We start from the raw sequence: 19,107 nt of genomic DNA, 5'->3' as shown, positions 1-19,107 counted from the left end.
AAGGTTACATCATCTTCTACTAATAAATACCAAACCTGTCCAGTGTCAAGACCATACTCTTGGTGTTTTTGAAGTTCCCTGTGTCCAGCATTCTGCAAGCTGGAACAACCTGCCATGTTGACTTTACTTGGTGTTCCAGTAATTTCCCAATTCTCACACGGCATTTCTTCTTGCGCTTGGTCCAGGATGGAAGACAGCTTTACTGCCCCCGTTATCAGACAACTGCTTCTCTACCTAGGTACCAGTTCACTGAACATTTCACCAGGTGATTTACTGTGCAGAATGCCAGTCATATGTCCCAAATAAATACGACACAGTCTCATAGAGGTATAACAGTTCCTTTGAAACTTCTCAAATTCCACCAGTCAGGTGTGCCTGATTTCTTGCTATACTTCGGTTTTACTATGAAACTGATAACAAAAATGAGTGTTATATTTTTTGTACCTTTAGGAACTAGTTAACTGGATGTGACTCTTACTGAATCCTATTTACATACACAAACTACGTTAAAGTTGTTTCCATCGATTTCTACCTACGCGTTTTCATACAATCACATACCCATAAATGAACATGTTTGAATAGCACACACAAAAATGATTTGCTAACTAAGAAATACTCAATTTATAAAAACAACTCCAAAATAATCAGCCACTGCCTTCAATCCAGAATCAGCTAAAGACAATGTGTTAACTTGCCAGGCTTGTGTTATTCAACTTGATTTGCTATTGCTAAGAACCAAGTCGGTTTTGACTCATAGCAACCCTGTACGGCTTCTGAGGAGCAGTTGGTGGGTTTGAACTGCTGACCTTGTGGTTCGCAGTCTAGTGCTGATCCTACAGTACCACAATTTGATTGCCTACCCCCTAAATAACTGTTTGATCCTCCTTGAAAAATATATTCAGTTCAGAAAAGTAAGTAAACGTTCTGGTTTCATCGAACCAAAGCAAGTATAAGCAATTTGCTTTGCATTGCTTTTATAGTTTTTAAAAATAAATTACTTTGATGGATATGATTTTCAAAATGGTCTGCTTATTGCCTTACTCTTGCACTGTAAACCTGTACCTGAATACTGGGACATCTGCCCAATATCACTTAGTCTTCCTGAAATCCTTAATTATTACCATAGATAAAATGAGTAAAACTGAAATATTACCTTTTTATAAAAAGTAAATAAAAATGGGAAAAAAAACTTAAGCATGAAGAATGATAGTTTTTAATTTAGCATTAAACATAAATTTTGTGAGAACCTGAATTTCCTTACGAGTCAACATTTAGAATATTAAAAACAACCTATTTAAATATTTCAAATTAGATTATGGCTACAAAATAACAAAAATGTTATTTTATGAAATGAGTGTGATTTCCCTTTAATCCTTTTAGAGATATTCTAAACCCACTGCCATCAAGCCTATTCCGACTTATAGCAACCCTTTAAAGGCTTCCAGCACGGTCGATCTTTATGTGATCTGACAGCCTCAGCTTTCTTCCATGAAGTGGCTGGTGGGTTGGAACTGCTAACCCTTCAGTTAGCAGGCCAACGCCTAGCCCACAGCATCACCAGGCTTCCTTATTTAAAGAAGTTCTAACAGAACTGACTTAGCAACACTAACAGAAAATATTTTTTAAATCTATTTTCAATATGCATTTTGAATCTAGTTAGCATAATCAAACATTTTTATTAGAAAACTAGAGCTACACAGATAAGAAATCACTAAAAAGTATCACTATTGCTAATATTCCAGGTTTCTTATAAGACTGAATGCAGAAGCATAATAATTAAGTGTTCAGAACCTGGAACACTTCAATACTTCAAGCTGTCTTATTCACTGAGGGAATCTAGAGTTCAGATTTCTAAATCCCAAGGGATTAGGTAGGCTATGCTTCACTCAAGGACACTTACTAGTCTCTTTCCTTTATCTGTGTTGTGTTTATTATCTAAAGGCAATGGGAAACTTTTAAATTAAGGTTGGAAGCTTCTTAAAATTTCCTATGAATATTTTTCATAGAACAACAGAACTTTGACATAAGTGGATTAATTATAAAAGATACATAATAGGATTTTATTAGCATGAAATATTTGCTTGACAATATGAATAATAAAATAAAAATATTTAGGGATTTTTTTTTTTTTTTAAAGGATGGAATCATTTAAATTTAGTTTAAACATGAAGACATTCGAGGGTAAATCAGAAAGTATTGCTACCAGGGTTCTAGTTCATACATGCATGGGTTTACTTAAAACATGTTTAAACATGCCTCTGCAATCTATGGATGGTTGCAGACAAGCTATGTCAGTAATACAACTGTCTTAGTCTTGTTAAGGTGCCTTCACAAAAAATGGTCAGTGGCTTCAGAGGGGATGTCCTGAGTCAATTAAATTCAAGGCATTGATGTCAGCTCAGAAGGTTATGGTGACTGTTTTTTGGGAGTTCCTAGCAGTAATCTTGATAGATTTACTCCAGTGACACAGGACAATGACAGAGACTTAATATGAAGACATGTTAAGAAAATATAAAACTGCATTGGTGAGAAAAAGGCTAGGCAAGTTGTGCCAGGAAATTCTTTCCATCACAATACACCTGCTGTTTGTTTCTTCAAGGGTACAAGGGTGGTCCTATTTGAATTTTAGTGAGAAACCTTACCACATTTTATAACACATATTTAAAAAGCAAAGAAAAAATATTAATAGTTGGCCACTATCATTAATACCTAAATATTAAAGAGAAATAGAAACATGCACAAAAATCAAAGTTTATTAAAATAATATTCAATATCCAAAGTGATTTTTATGGCAGGCTGAGCCCATTTATTTAGAGCAATAACAAATGAAATTTTAATAAAATAAAATCTAGAACCTGATTTTCTTTTGTAGTAATTAGATCTAATAATCAAACTCATTTATCACCTACCAGTTAGTCAACAATCAAAACATAAACACAAATTATTAGCTTTAGATATCAAGTGCACATGCAATATCTCTATTTCTTAATTACATGTTGCTGAGTCCATGTGACTCCCAGAATGCCAACCCCAGGTCCTGAAGTCCTACTCAGGAGACTGTATAAAAGGAATGGGTAAAAAGTCTTTTCAGGCAGGGCTAGAAAACCTGAGCCATTCACACTACATTTTAATGAAGTTCTCTGTGCCTTTAGTATTTTGTGCAAAGATAACTTATAGAACTTGGCCACAAGCAAAAAGGTACTTCCTAACACGTAACTGAAAAAAACTAGCTTTTAATTGGCAAATGTTTGTAACATGTATTTTTACAACTAATAAAAAGATAAATTTAAGATTCATCATTTCATCTGAGGACTCTTAAGGTCTAAAACCAGTGGTGTAGTAAAAAAAATCAGTAGATTCAAGGTCAGATTTTTTGGTTTCCAGCCCTAGTTCCTTCTCTAAACGGAAGTTTCCTCATATAATCTAAGACTAGGCACTTACTGTTTGAAGATCATTACCTAATCTATTATGTAGAAAGGTATCTACCCTACCTACCTGTTAGGGTCCTTGGGAAAATGTTATAATTATGTAAAAGTGCTTCATACACGATAAACTATAATATGTGTATAAATTAGTTTTATAAATTATGTGACCTTTGACTGGTATAACAGTCCACAAACACAATGCTCTAGAACCTACTCTGGTAACAACTGAGATCTTAAAAGCTCAGTTGTTACTCACTGAAGTGCTGCTACTGGTCTCTCCCTTTGTAGAGGGAAGAAGAGTGCTGAAAACTGAAGATGCTTGGAAGCAATTAGTCCAATGAGTGAACATCCATCTCCAAGATCCTGAGACCAGAAGAACTAGACAGTGCTTGGCTACCACTACCAAGTGCTCAGAAAGGGGTTATATTAGAAGGTTCTAGATAGGGTAGGAGAAACTATGGACCAAAATTCACAATTATGAAAAAGATCAGGGTTACTCATCTGAAAGAGCTGAGGGAAGCCCCAGACATTGGCCCTTGGCCACCCTCCAGGTCTTTAACCAAATTCACCCCATGTGGCTGAATTTTCAGGCAAGCCGTACAAAGGTATATAATGGGGACAACACAACTAATGAAGTGCATACACCATAGAATACTCACCATTCAAGATCAAAAGGACAAAATTCAGAAGGGTTGGGGAAGAAGGGTTCACAGAGAGGAAGTGGGATAAGTGATGTTTCATTGGGGGATTGAAATAACTGAAATGAAGCAAGTACATGATTGTTTAAAATAAAACTGATCATCTGCTCTGTAAACCTTCACCCAATTCACAACAAAGAGTTAGAAAGAAATTATGTGACCTTTCCTCATATATTGGGGGCAGGGAGGGAGAGGGATAAAAGAGTTTATGGAAAAACTCCAGTATCTTTTAATTCCCTTTTCCATGAATGTTTTGAAGCCTGCAAGTATATAAGAGGTTCTCAATCTTGACTACATATTGGAATAATTACCTGAGAATCTTTTAATAAAATTTCATTTAAAAAGTCGATTAAATTATTTAAACTGTAAATGCTTAGGTACCACCCCAGACAGGACAGACAAAATCGCTAGGAGCGTGTCCCACGCTCTGCAGACCATTCTAACATGCAATCACTAACCAGACCATCCTAATTTTTACAAAGCCAAAACTAAAATTTTAAAGCTCTATTTAGGACTTTCCCAAATCTTTGTTCTCCTTAGTAAACAAATATCAAGAGTTACATTTTAGACAAAACAGTAAGAACATTTTAGACAAAACTATATATTCACCACAAGAGGGAGTAAGTGAATCAGTTATTTGAATTCTACGAACCTAGTATGGTCAATGAGAAGTAAAATACACATGTAAATGCAAAACATCTCTCATTAAATTACTAATTTTATATCAAACAAGACACTTTGAGGAAGATCTATAACTTTAGAAGTATTCAGGGACACTTTAGAAGTAGTGACAGGTAAAAAGTATGACGCTGTAGTTAAGTGCCGTTGAGTCAGTTCCGACCCATAGCGACCCTGTATAGGGTTTCCAAGGAGCAGCTGGTAAGAACTGCTGACCTTGCAGTCCAAAAGGCTTTGCAGTCTGACGCATTAGCCCACAGTGCTACACCAGGAATAGCTTAAAAAGTTGATTTAAATAACTTGAACTCTTGACCCAAATTCTTTTAAATGCTAGTCATTTCCCTCGAAGCCATTTTCATCAGCTCTTTTTGTGACCTACCTTAAGATACTCTAGGCCCAGTATGGAGACTGACCCTCCCCCCCATAAATACTTAATACATACTTTCTGAATTAAACAAAGAACAGTCAATTAAAACAACACAATCCTTCAGATTATGAAGGACACGCACAATTTCAATGGTAGAGATGTGTCTTGTATTATTGTACCTTGTCCATGGTTAGCATAGCTTCTGAGATGACAAACATTTTCTGAATGAATGCTAAAATACACAAATACACCTGCCATCTCAAATTTCAAAGGTTTACAATGAAGATTGAGGCAGAAGGCATTCAAAGCACAAAAACATATATCTGTCTTTGATTTTAAAATACAGTATATTGGCAAATACTATGACTTCAATCAATGATCATTCCTGTAAACACCATGTGAATATTGTGCTATAAGGGATGCATCTTCAGGGCTAGATCCACTAAGTTATTACTTAGTAGAAGGGGGAAGATAATTGGAAAAGATAGAGGAGAGGGAGAGAAAGAAAACTTTCAAAGCACTTCTTTTCACACTTCTAGTTTTTTGAGAGAAAAGAGAGACCTAAGTTCAGATTTCTGGTTTGGATCATTGTTTTTGTTGTTAAGTGCCTTCGAATCACTTCCAACCCATAGCGACCCTGTACAGGGTTTCTGAGGGTGTAAATCTTTACGGGAGTAGAAAGCCTCATCTTTCTCCCATGGAGTGGCTGGTAGTTTTGAACCACTGACCTTAAGGTTCACAGCCCGATTTGTAACCACTACGCTACCAGAGCTCCTTGGGTGGAAGCAAATACAACTCACTAAGAAGAAAACAGAGCAGGAAGAAGAGAATCTGTTGACTTGATTTGTCTTAATATGGGAGAAGGCAGAAAACTTGAGTTGGGGACAGGTTGAATTTTTGGAATCTTCATCATCTGAAGCCAAGATAAAGTAGTAGGTATTGCATATTTAAAGAAGCTCTGGTAGCGTAGTGGTTATGAATCAGGCTGCTAACCTCAAGATCGGCAGCTCAAAACTACCAGAAGTTTTGAGAAAGATGAGGCGTTCTGTTCCCGTACAGATTTACAGCCTCTGAAACCCTGTACAGGGTCACAATGAGTCAGAACCACTCCCTGGTACTTAACAACAACAATAACAACAAATTGCATATTTAAATACCCAGCTGGTGAAACTGGCCTGAAGGTCAGAGCAGGGGAACTCAGCAGACAAACCTTGCCTCTCCTACAACAAAAATCTATGAATCTTTTGGAAATAAGTATTATCTGAAGATAGGAAAGTATTATCTGAAGATACTTTGACTTTACACTGTAGAGAGCCTTCTCTACAGTGTAAAGTCAAAAAAAATGTCCAAATTATGAACAACAAAGGTATTTATAAGGGTAACACAAAATGATCTGAACTCTCAGAGATCTTAGCAGGAAGGGGGAGGGGGAAAGGTAGACTGTAGAAGTTATGCCCAGAGGCAATATGAAGGCAGGGTCTAGAAGGAATCAAGAACTCCAGCAGGACAAACAGCCAAGCCTACTCAATCAACTTCTGGCTTCAAGCCAACATCAGGTGTAGGGAAAATCTATGAGGAGACAGAATAACTCATAGATGCCAGCTCATACACTGAAGACAGAGCTGTCACAACATACTTTACAAATAAGGAAACACATTCAGCAAAGTTCAGTCATTTTCTGAAGTAATTACTGTATTTGGTAAATGGAAGGTCCAGGTTGAGGAAAGGTTAATCCAGAAGATAAAAACTCAGAATGCTCAGGAACCACCCAAGACACTTTTTGCTCCCACTAAAGAAATTTCTTCCACCTACTAATTGTAGAGTGAAAGTGAAGACGACTTAAAATATTTACTGATGGAGATCAAAGAGCACAGCCTTCGGTATGGGTTGCTTATCAATGTAAAAAAAAAAACACACAAAAATCCTCACCACTGGATCAATAGATAACATTCTTATCAACAGAGAAAAAATTGAAGTTGTCAAGTACTTCATTCTTCTTGGATCAACTATCAACACTCACAGAAGCAGCAGTCAAGAAATCAAATGACATATTATTGCATTACGCAAATCTGCTGCACAATACCTTTTTAAAATGTTGAAGAGCAAAGATGTCAACTTGAAGACTAAAGTGTGCCTGACCCAAGCCATGGCATTATCAATAACCTCATATGCATGTGAAAGCTGGACAGTGAATAAGGAAGACTGCAGAAGAATTGATGCTTTTGAGTTATGGTGTTGGAGGAGAATATTGAGTGCCATGGGCTGCCAAAAGAACCAACAGACCTGTGTTGGAAGAAATTCAGCCAGAGTGCTCCTTGGAAGCCAGGATGGCCAAATTTCATCTGTCATACTTTGGACATATGTCAGGAGGGGCCAGTCACTGGAGAAGGATATCATGTTTGATAAGGTGGAGGGTCAGAGGAAAGGAGGCAGACCCCCAGCGAGATGGTTTGGCAAAGTGGCAGCATCAATGGGCTTAAGCATGGCAACAATAGTGAAACTGGCCCAGGATCGGGCAGTGTTTCATTCTGCTGTGCATAAGGTCGCTATGAGTCGGTACCGACTCAACGGTACCTAACAACAACTAATCACATAACCAGAAGAAATCATTAGGAAAACGAAAATTTTTAGAATTTTGTATTGCTTCTTAACATTTTATATTTTTATTACTTGCAACATATTGTCCTGTAACAATCCCATGTGTACTGATTCTTGAGAAAGCCATGAAGGAGAGGGTTGAAAATATGATTTCTATTCCACAATCAGAGGTGAGCGAAGGGGAAAAATAAAAAAGCAATTCAATAGAGGGTACAGGGCAGAAAACCTAATAAATGGAAGTCTAACTAGAAAGTAACAACTTAAATGGCGGCAAAAAGCCTTTATTAATTTTATAAAATGAAGCCAACCCCCCAAAACAGGGTTTTTTCAAAATAAACTTGCTTACAGGATCCCAAGTAAATCACATACCAAGAATAGCGCTGGTACTTAAAAGAACGTGAAATGGCGTTCAAAAGGAAAACTGAGGTTGGGTTTACTTGGATACCTCAAGAATGTGTTTATCTTACTGAGAATTAGGGATGAGGACATGGAAGGGGCTTGACTACAGTCTGAATCCTTAATCCTTTGGCCTTAAGTCAACAATAAGAGCCCTCCAAAATGAGATGCATAAAAGAGCATGAAATAATAGTTGAAAACCTTATTTCTGATAAAAGCCTTACACTCACTATATATATGAACACCTGTAACTCAATAAAGGCGCTCTGGTAGCATAGTGGTTACAAATCGGGCTACAAACCGCAAGGTCAGCAGTTCGAAACTACCAGCTGTTCCGTGGGAGAAAGATGAGGCATTCTGCTCCCGTAAAGATTTACAGCCTCAAACCCTGTACAGGGTTGCTAAGTGTTGGAACACCAAGGACCCAATTAAAAAGTGAAAAAGGATTTGAACATACATTTTTCCAAAGAAGCTGTTGGCATAGCAGCAATAATGAACACATGAATAGATGCATCATTCATCATTGTTGTTGCTAAGTGCTGTTGAGTTGATTCTGACACACATGGATCCTGTATAGGGTTTCCAAGGAGTGGCTGGTGGATCTGAATCACTAACCTTTCAGTCAGCAGCCTAATTATCATTCTTGTTTTTAAGTGTGGTCGAGTCATTTCTGACTTATATAACCTTGAATAGGGTTTCTGAAGAGTAGCTTGAGATTCAACCTTGAGATTCAAACCAACCTTGTGGCCAAATGCTTATCCTACAGCACCACAGTGCAAATCCAAACCACAGTAAAATATCACTTCACATGCACTGAAATAGCTATTAAACACACCAAGATACAAACAGAAACACACAGAGAGAAAAAAAACAAGTGTCAGTGAAGAAAACAGAGAAAGTGGAACCTCATACATCATTTGTGGATAACACAGCACAGCCACTTGTGGAAAAACAATTGTGGCAATTTCTTATAAAGTTTATTACCATATTACCCAACAATTCTATTCTTGGGAATCTACCCAAGAGAAACAAAAATTAATGGCCACAAAAGACTTGTAATTGAATATTCATAGCAACATTATTCATGATAGCAAAACATGGAAACAATCCAAATGTCCACCAACTGGTGAATGGATAGACAAAAGGTGGTGTGTGTGTGTGTGTGTGTGTGTGTGTATATATATACAACAGAATATTATTCAGTAAAAAAAGGAGCAAACTACTGATACATGCTACATACATCAAGGATCAATCTCAAAAACATAATTCTAGGAGAAAGTAGCCAGATGCAAAGACCACATGTTATATGATTCTATTTATACAACCTGTCCAAAATAGGCAATTCCTGCTGACAAAAAAAGTAGATTAGTAGTTGTCATGAACTGGTGTGGATACAACTGTCATGGGAGATCTTTTTGGGTGATGGAATGTTCTCAAATTGGGTTTGTGGTAATGCTTCTTCAACTTTTCAAATTTAACATAAATCACTGAATGGTATACACTTAAAATGGAGACTTTTAAGGTATGTAAATTATACCTCCATAAAGCCTTTGGAGCCCTGATGTGGCACTGTAGGATAAGCACTATATTGCTAACCAAAAAGTTAGGTGTTTAAATCCACTAGCTGCTCCTTGAAAATTTTATATAAGGACGCTTTGAGTCAAACCTGACTCAATGGCACATAATAACAACATGAAGCTATTTAAAAAGAGAGAGCGAGAGAGCATGCATTCCTGAGGCAAAGGAAATAAGGAGAGCAGAAAAGGAGCCATTTAATGTCCGGTGGTAGTGAAGAACAGGGCAGAGCCCAAAAATGACTAACTAATGAGGCCTTATAGCAGTTGTAGGTATTTTTTTTATAAAGGCAGTAAATTTCCTTCTCTAAGGCACAAGGCATAAGTTTGTCAATTGATTTACCTGTCAGGACTCATGTTTAGCGCTGCAGTAGTTACTAAGCAGTATTAGAACAATTCGGGCAGTCTCCCCATACGGTCATTAACCAGTCAAGTGAATCTCTGATCAAAAAGGATCCGAATGTTGAGAAGAACTATCCCGACACCTGAATCAGGTAGGGATTATTAGACTAATCTACCTTCATATGTCTCTGAGTTTTTACTAAATCCTGTGACGTAGAGAAAAAAACAGGAGTTGAGAATACTGTTTTTAGTGGGGGGGGGGGGTTGGTAGTCTATAAGTAGAATAGCCTAAGAATTGAAAAATCCCAGTGACCAGACCTGTGGCCAGTTCCCACCCTCATCCACCAGTCATGCAAAACCTGATTAGGAGCCACCTGGTTGGAAACCATGCCAGTGGGAGGTGGGAGCCAGCTGTGCTACGCAGGCTTGGCTCAAGACCTGCAAAACCTGCAGTCACCCTAGCCCCAGTGGCCCTGTGGTCCTATCAGACAATGAAACCAACTCCATCAAAGGCCCCCACAAACTCTTCTGGACTGAGTGCCCTGAACATAGATACACCAAAGCAAAAGGAACGCCATCTACGGCAAGGAACTCCACTGTCATTTCCCTTCTGCAACCACTTCATGAGTTTCTTGAATTGCTAGAGACTATCAGAGATTTCCCCCTTCTCTGGGTCCAACAATTGTACTACTTGGTTTTTACAACTATGGCAACAACACAATGCCCTGGAAGCAACAAACAATTTTAGCCAACATGAAGAAACAAAAGAGAAGAGCTCAAACAAATGATCAAGGTTCAGAGACATAAAGCATTTTTGAGGAAAACAAAGTAATGGAATTAACTGAAAAATAATTCAAAAGAATGCTGTTTAGCTACATTCAAAGAATTGATAAAAGAAGATCATGGAAGCAAGGAGAACACAATAAAAACTTCACAAGAATTCCAGAGAATACTAAAAGAACAAACAAAATAAATGCAAATTTAAAAACAATACCATACCTGCAATTAGAAATACAGAAAATTAATACTAAGATCTCAAAAATGGACAGTACATTGAAAGGGCAAAGGAGCAGATGTGAAGCAATGGAAGCCTGAATCAGTGAGCTTGAAGATAAATCTCTCAATACTATATGTTGGAAGAATAAGAAAAAAGAATGAAAAATCCATAGAGAGTCTGAAGGTTATGTAGGACACCATGAAAACAACTTACTGGTGTTACTGATGATCAGAATTGCAGAACAGGAACAATAAAAAAAAAAAGAAAAGAAAATTGTTGAAGAGTTGTTGGAACAAAACTTCCCTAACATCATTAAGGACAAGTATACAGGAAGTTGAACAAAGCCAAAAGAAAAACACTATGACATACCATAATCAAACTTTCCAAAATCAAGAACAAGGCAAGAATCCTAAGAGCCTCTTGGGAAAAATGAAGTTACCTACAAAGGAGAACCAACAAGACTAAACTCTGATTTCTCTGCAGAAACCATACAGGCAAGAAGACATATATACAAGTCTTTAAAAAAAATTGCCAAAAAAGAATCATGTATCCAGAAAAGCTGTCCCTCAAATATGACAATATTAGGACATTTCCTGATAACCAAAAATTTAAGGAATTGATAATGATCAGACCAACTTTACAAAAAATGATAAAGGGTGTCCTTTGGAACTGAGAACCAACAACAGTAAATAACAACCTGAGATTACCATACATGGCAACATGACCCAGAACTCAATCCAGATATTGTTGTTGTTAGGAGCCGTCAAATCGATTCTGACCCATAGAGACCCTGTATAGGGTTTCTAAGGAGCAGCTGGTGAGCTTGAACCACTGACCTTACAGTTCAAACAACTTTGCAGTCTGATGCATTAGCCTACAGCGCCACACCAGGAATCCAGATATAGAAGTATTGAAAGTAAAACAAATCTACTAGCCTGAAAACAGAGAACGAGAGATACCAATGTATAATAAAGTCAACTACAAAGCACAAAGAGGGAATCGTGAAGAAACAGAACTTCCAAATGGCAAGGAAGTCACGCAGACTTCAAGATCAAACAGACTGTTTTAAGCACGGAAAAAACTAATAAATTACAGGTTAACCACAAAGGAAAAGAACACACCTGCACCTCAAAAAAAAAAAAGGAAAATCAGAAAGATTTAGCAAACACTAACTCAACATACGAAAATGAAAACCCACAAATAAAATGAACTAAGTATAGAAAATTATGTGGAACAAAGAAACCAACACCACCACAAAAAAAAGAAAAAATGGCATCAATTAATTCATACCTATTGATAGTTACACTTAACATAACTGGATTATGTGTACCAGTCAAGAACACAGAGAGCAGAATGGATAAGAAAACAGGATCCTTCAATATGCAGTCTACAGAGGCATATCAAAAAGCTGGAGACAGCCTAAATGCCTATCAACAGAAGAATGGATAAACAAACTTTGGTACATAAACACAATGGAATACTACAAAATGCTGAAGAATAATGACAAATTTGTGAAACACCTCACAATATGAAGGATATTATGCTGACTGAAACACAAAAGGGCAAATATTATATGAGACCAATATTGTAAAAAGTTAAGAAACAGTTTTCTTGTTAAACGAAATAATCTATCATGGTTACAGGTGCAGGGAGAGGAAAACTAATTCATGGGCTGGAGGGTAAACACATGTTAACATGAGTGACAGCAGGCAATATCCAACAAGAGGGAAGTTAGCAGAGGAAATAGAACGCAGTGGGAGACACAGGGAGGAATGCAATAATTAAAGTGAACAGAGGTAAGCACTGTTAACTACTGGTACATGGAGGGGATTACAACCATTGTAATGAAACAAATTGTATGCTTTGTTAAATGTAAAACTGATGATCTGCTCTGTAAACCTTCACTCAATTCAGAATAAAAAGTTTTTTTTAAAAAAAAAGAAGTTGTCTCAGCGAAGCAAACTAAAAGGTAGAGTGGTCTGTTCTCTAGACTGGAGTAAAAATAAATTTCTCCCAAGAGTTAAGATAAACCTAACTTCTTCTGACCATATGAAAACTGTCTAGAACAGAGCTCTCTCAGATTGGAGTCCATCCTTTAGAGCAGTCAACCACAGTTCCAGCCATCATACTTATTTTTGTTAAGTGTTGTTGAGTTGGTTCCAACTCATAGCGACCCTGTATAGGGTTTCCAAGGAGCAGCTGGTGAGCTTGAACTGCTGGCCTTGTGGTTCAAACCGACCTTGCAGTCCAGCGCATGAACCCACAGTACTACACCAGGACTCCAAGTTAATTAAATGTTTGAATAAATCTGGCAGGCTAATTTTTAAATTGATAATTTTGTATGGCCCATGAATGAGATCATATATTTTGGCAGAAAATATGTTCCTCACCCTTGCTTTAGGGAGTCCTGGTGTGTGGCACTGTGGGTTAGTGCACCAGACTGCAAAGCCGTTTGAACTGCAAGGCCAGTGGTTTAAGGTCACCGGCTACTCCTTGGAAACACTATACAGGGTCGTTATAGGTCATAACTGACTCGACGGCACTTAACAACAAAAACAACCCTTGCTTTAGAGGTACGCTTAAGGAATGGAGGAGGAATTTTTACAAGGGTATGCATCCTCATCTATGCTACCAAATCACAGATACCCTGCTCTCCCCTCCCCAGCCTGACTCCCCCAATTATATTTCTGAACATGTCCCTCAGTGATCCAGCTTCTTGTCCTGTTGATTCTTTCTATAGTTTTTCTGTTTTCTATCTCATTTATTTCTGCTCTAAACTTTATTATTTCTTTTCTTTTGGTGACTGTAGGTTCCCTCTGTTGGTCTGTTTCTAATTGTTGGAGATACTTAACATATCCCCCAATACAAGACACTGCCTGTGATGAACACCAGCCACCCCTATCTGGTGAGTAGGGAGAACAGAAAAGAATGGCTGAGAGTCTTGGGGGTAGCATTTCCTAATAAGGAAAGAGCTTCTGCTAATGGGAGACAATGTGAAGCAATGAACCAAGTCTGGTTCAATGCATTCATGACTATAGGGAGCATACGAGGGGCTTCAAAACGTTCATGGAAAACAGAATTTTAAAATAATGGAATTCTTCCACTAACTTTCTGAAACCCCTTGTTATAAGCATGTGGCATTTGGGTATTAATTCTAGGTAATTTTTATATATCCTTTCTCCTTGACTAAAACACAGACACACACACACACGGGGGTGTGGGATGGGGGTAAGGGGGGAAAAGGCAGATTCAAAATTTATTGAACTATGGTCCTAATTATACAGATTATTTTTCTTGCCTTACTTTTTTTAATGTTTTTTTCTTTCTAACCAAATGAATGCTTTCAATCAAAAGGAAAGAAGGTATAGTTTAATCTTGACTGTCTGTAGGACTATATATACTGATGAATCTTGGCAGAGTATCCAACAACTATGGTCATATGTGCAGCTACAGACCATGACTCCTTACGGCCTCATGACAGAAAAAAGTGCATTACGAATCATTTTCACAAAGGTCTGTTTTTCTACACTGCCTTCTAGTACTGACTATTCAAGATACAATACAGTTTGAAGTTTGCTACAGGTGCACCCAGCCACAGGAATCTGATCTCTTGTAGAATGTTAAGTAATTTGAGTCTAAGAAGGTGGGCTAATTGCTAGCAAAAGTTGCTAACTCTGAAAGCCCCCTGGTGAAAATGAAGGCCTTTGTCTTAACTGGTGTCTCTAGGTAGAAGCTAGTTGGCAGTGCTGGAGAAGTGGACAATGGGATAAAAGAGGTACTCTAAAGCTGCCAGACATATTATAATGGGGTCTAGAGTCTAGCCTCTTTTTAAAGTGTTAAAGAGCAAAGATGTCAGCTTGAGGACTAAGGTGTGCCTAACCCAATCCATGGTATTTTCAATAACCTTAAATGCATGTGAAAGTTGGACAATGGATAAGGGAAACCGGGTAAGAATTGATGCTTTTGAGTTATGGTGTTGGTGGAGAATATTCAAAGTGTCATGGACTGCTAAAAGAACCAATAGATCCATTTTGGAAGAAGTACAGCCAAAGTGCTCCTTGGAGGCCAGGATGACCAAACTTCGTCTCTCATACTTCGGACATATTGTCAGGAGGGACCAGTCGCTGGAGAGGGATATCATGTTTGATAAGGTGGAGGGTCAGAGAAAAAGAGGAAGACCTCCCAAAAGGATGGCAGCATCGATGGACTCAAGCATGACAACAGTAGTGAGGTTGGCCCTGGACCAGGCAGTGTTTCGTTCTGCTGTGCATAAGGTCACTATGAGTCGGTGCTGACTTGATGGCACATAACAACAACAGAGTCTAGCCTCAAGTTGTCAGAGCTGACCAAAGAATATACTGATTCAAGGAAGGAAACTCCCATTTTTTAAAATGAGTCCCCCATCTCTCCCCACAAAGTTTCTTTTATTTGGAGACTGTCTCAAACTCTAGAGATTCCTGTTACAAAGAGATTCAAGAGAAAGGAGTGGCAGATGTCTGAAGATCTAGTCTACTGAGAAATTCGTGTCTAGGATGGAAGCTGGGAGAAGCACCAAATCTACATGAGATCTTCTAAATTTCTCTTTTCTTGCAAAAATAATAATTACCATTTTTTTTAGCAGTTACTTTGTATCAGAAACTGAACCAGTTGTGGAATGAAAGGGGACCTACTGTGTTTGTATGCGTGTGTGCGTGAGAGAGAACTATGTCATAGATTCTATGACTAAATGAGTGAGGAGCTAGCTAGGGTAGAGGAAAACAGGAATTTCAAGTCTGAAAAATGTCTTTAAAAAAAGTCATATAATTTGACCATATAATTTACTGTCTAAGCTGGGATAATTCTGAAAATTAAAGAGGCACCATAAATACTGATGTCAGGATAACAGGGATAAATTAGGGCAGTCTCAGCAAAGTAGGACATAATGTCATACTATAAAAGGGTATTGTCATTTCTCTACTAAAATTCTTCATCTCCCATCACTTTAAGAATGAATGCTAAGCCATAGCTTATCTCTATACCATGGGCATAGACCTCAATGACAGCACACATCAAAATGGATGAGAACTTGCATTTTCTTATGTTGCCCCTACACCCGCCAAGTCTCACCCAGACCAGTCTGCAAACTCAAGGGCAAGAGTCAACTATCCAGCACTCTATCTTAATACTTGACACTCACTCAGATATAAAACCAACTGCCAGAGAGTTTATAATGACTCACAGTGACCCTACAGGGCAAAGGTGAACTGCCCCAGAGGATTTCCAATGCTGTACCCTTTAAAGCAGATTGCCACATCTTCCTTCCATGGTACATCTGGTAGGTTCCAAGTGCTAGTTTTTTGGTTAGCACCACCAATGACTCCTCTGACACACACACTAACACTCAGTACCTATGGTAGATAAACTGACTAGATGGGACAGTAAAATCCATGGTTATTCATCCTCCTGTTCACAGATTACAACAGAGATTAAAACAGTTCCAAGAGCTATTTTAAGTTTAGAATTACATGCAGAACCTAACTCTAACTACACCAGTCTCAAGGCTGGGAGAAGACTATAGTCTTGTGTTTTCACATATAAGTATGAAAGATTACCACTCTGAATATATATACTTTCAAACTTATACAAAGTTACAGATCCTGTAAATCATACACAAACTCAGCATAATCTATTTCAAAACTCTCCACCCAATATCATAATGTTTTATAACATATTTTCCCTCCATCTGGGCTTTTCCCACTCATATCCATTCTCAGCTGTTGTCTCCTAGCTATGTGACCTTGTTGTTGGTAAGTACCGTGGAGTTGGTTCCAACCCAAAGTGACCTTGCACAGGGTTTCCGAGGCTGTAAATCTTTACGGAAGCAGAAAGCCTCATCTTTCTCCCACGGAACAGCTCATAGTTTCGAACTGCTGACCTTGGGGTTGGCAGCCCGATTCGTAACCACTACGCTACCAGAGCGCCTTATGTGGCTTTAGGGCATGCCATTTAATTTAGCCTCTCTGTGCTCAGTTTCTCACCTACATAATATGAGTAACAATAGTACACACTTCACTGGATTATGAGGAAGATGAACTGAGTTACCACATGTAAAGTGCAATGCCTAGCTCTGGTAGGTGACATTCTACGAGCGTAGAGATCTTTGTTCCTCTGTTCCCTGCCCAGAACCCAGAACAGCACCTGACAGAGCAGATAATCGATAAATATGCTGAAAGTTTAGTGAAGCTGTGCTTCTCTCTTCCATGTATTTCTCTCTAGGCCCTTGCTTTGAATCACCAGTGCCACACACTCTATATCCCACACACATCCATCTCTCCATCAACAGAAAGCCAGTATAATGCTCTTATTTAAAATAGGTCACTGTTAACTAACGAACTATCTACACTAGCAGTCAGAACAGTTTCCTTAAACAGATTATGTAACATTTCTGAGTTGCTTGCCTACCAGCTGTTCAAATATAGATTACAAATGAGGGCTGGAGAACAGTTCCAAGAGCTACTGTGAGTTTAGGATTGCATGCAGAACCTAACTATAACTACTCCAGGCTGAGGGCTGGGAGATTATTGCCTTGTACTTTACATTTAAGTAACAATGATTAGTACTCTAATATAAACATTGAAACTGATACACAGACCCTATAAATCAGATACAGTAATACAAACTCAAGTTTCATCTAATTTAAAAAAGAATTTTACAAAAAGTAAATTACCTAAAATTAAGCCCACCATTGTACTTAAATATCCGGTTCCACTTCCTAGGTTAAGAAAAGACAATCCTGGTTGAAGTTTCAATGCTTCCATAACTTCAGAATAAATGCAAGGTGCAGACAAGTGGATGTTTCCATGCTTCCAGGCCAAGTCTTTGTAAGCACTGTCTCTGTAGCCTTCCAAATAGTAATCTCCACGATCAATAGCTCTGAAGGCTTGCTCTACTCTTTCAGTGCGGATATACTGAGCTTCTTTTAAGTTATCAATTAAGTCATCATTATCTTCTCCAGCACTCACAGCTCCTCCCATGATTGTATTAAAATCAAATCATAAATGAAAAAATAAAATTAGCAGAAATGGCTTCAATAATGATGTGGCTTGTTTTCCTCTTATTATTGCACTTGATTTCCAAAAATACATTAATCCTGGAAAGGAAGAATAAAAACAAAGACATTTAATTTAATGCTCAAGAGAAAATAGTTCTAGTTTATTAAATATATAATTCATATAATAGTCATTATAATTAACTGCCATTTCTCAAGGGTATATTGTGTGCCCAGCATCGTGTTAAGCTTCTTAAATATGTTATTGTATTTAATTCTTATAAAAATCTGATCTTTAAAAATAGGAAAACTGGGACATAGTGATGTTCATTATGGTAGCCATTAACCATATATGCCTAGTTAAAACTAAAAAGTTTTTTTACCACACAGGTGATTAGCTGAGTGCTTAACCACTACACCACCAGGATTCATAGCCACATTTACTTGACCTCGAGGTTGGTTTGAAACTCAAGGTCGGCAGTTCAAGCTCACCAGCTACTCCTCAGAAATCCTATACAGTGTTGCTAAGAGTCAGAATCCATTTGATAGCACTTAACAACAATAGCTACATATAATACTAGTTAGTGTAACGAACAGTGCTGTCTTATCCTAGGTCACTCTGTGAATAGAACGTAGGTGTTAATAACTAAGTTATAAGGCTTTCTTTATAGTACGATAATCCGAGTTGAATATGTACGAGTCACTTGATTGATTTAAAATTCCTGAATTTAAAAATCCACTACCAATTCCAAATTTTACTATGTAAATTTAAAATGTTAAGATGAGTAATATACCCAAACACAGAATACTAAATGTAAAAACAAATAGAGCCACATGTTAGTCTAAGCACTGAAACATATGTTGCATTCACATGTGTGTACATGTGCAGACACACACAATATGAACTTTTTTAGCATATCAAACTCAGCATCTGTGAATGGAAATATAATCACAACTTGAGGAAGTTAAATAATAGTTTCGATATATTAAATGAACAACTTAACT

General features: G+C 37.7%; 1 protein-coding gene across 2 annotated transcripts in view; it reads right to left on the bottom strand.

The window, feature by feature from the left end:
- PCMTD1 (protein-L-isoaspartate (D-aspartate) O-methyltransferase domain containing 1) overlaps nucleotides 1–18,088 on the bottom strand; it is a 49,269-nt gene extending 31,181 nt beyond the window's left edge. For both annotated transcript variants that reach the window (XM_006871862.1, XM_006871863.1), the window contains exon 1: nucleotides 17,782–18,088. In XM_006871862.1, coding sequence (XP_006871924.1) covers nucleotides 17,782–18,088 — 307 coding nt within the window. The remainder of the gene's footprint in view (nucleotides 1–17,781) is intronic.
- Nucleotides 18,089–19,107: the final 1,019 nt, after the last annotated feature.

This window comes from Chrysochloris asiatica, unplaced genomic scaffold (assembly GCF_000296735.1).
Source record: "Chrysochloris asiatica unplaced genomic scaffold, ChrAsi1.0 scaffold00176, whole genome shotgun sequence".
In the NCBI taxonomy this organism is placed as follows: domain Eukaryota; kingdom Metazoa; phylum Chordata; class Mammalia; order Afrosoricida; family Chrysochloridae; genus Chrysochloris; species Chrysochloris asiatica.
This window is presented reverse-complemented; position numbering and strand designations above follow the sequence as displayed.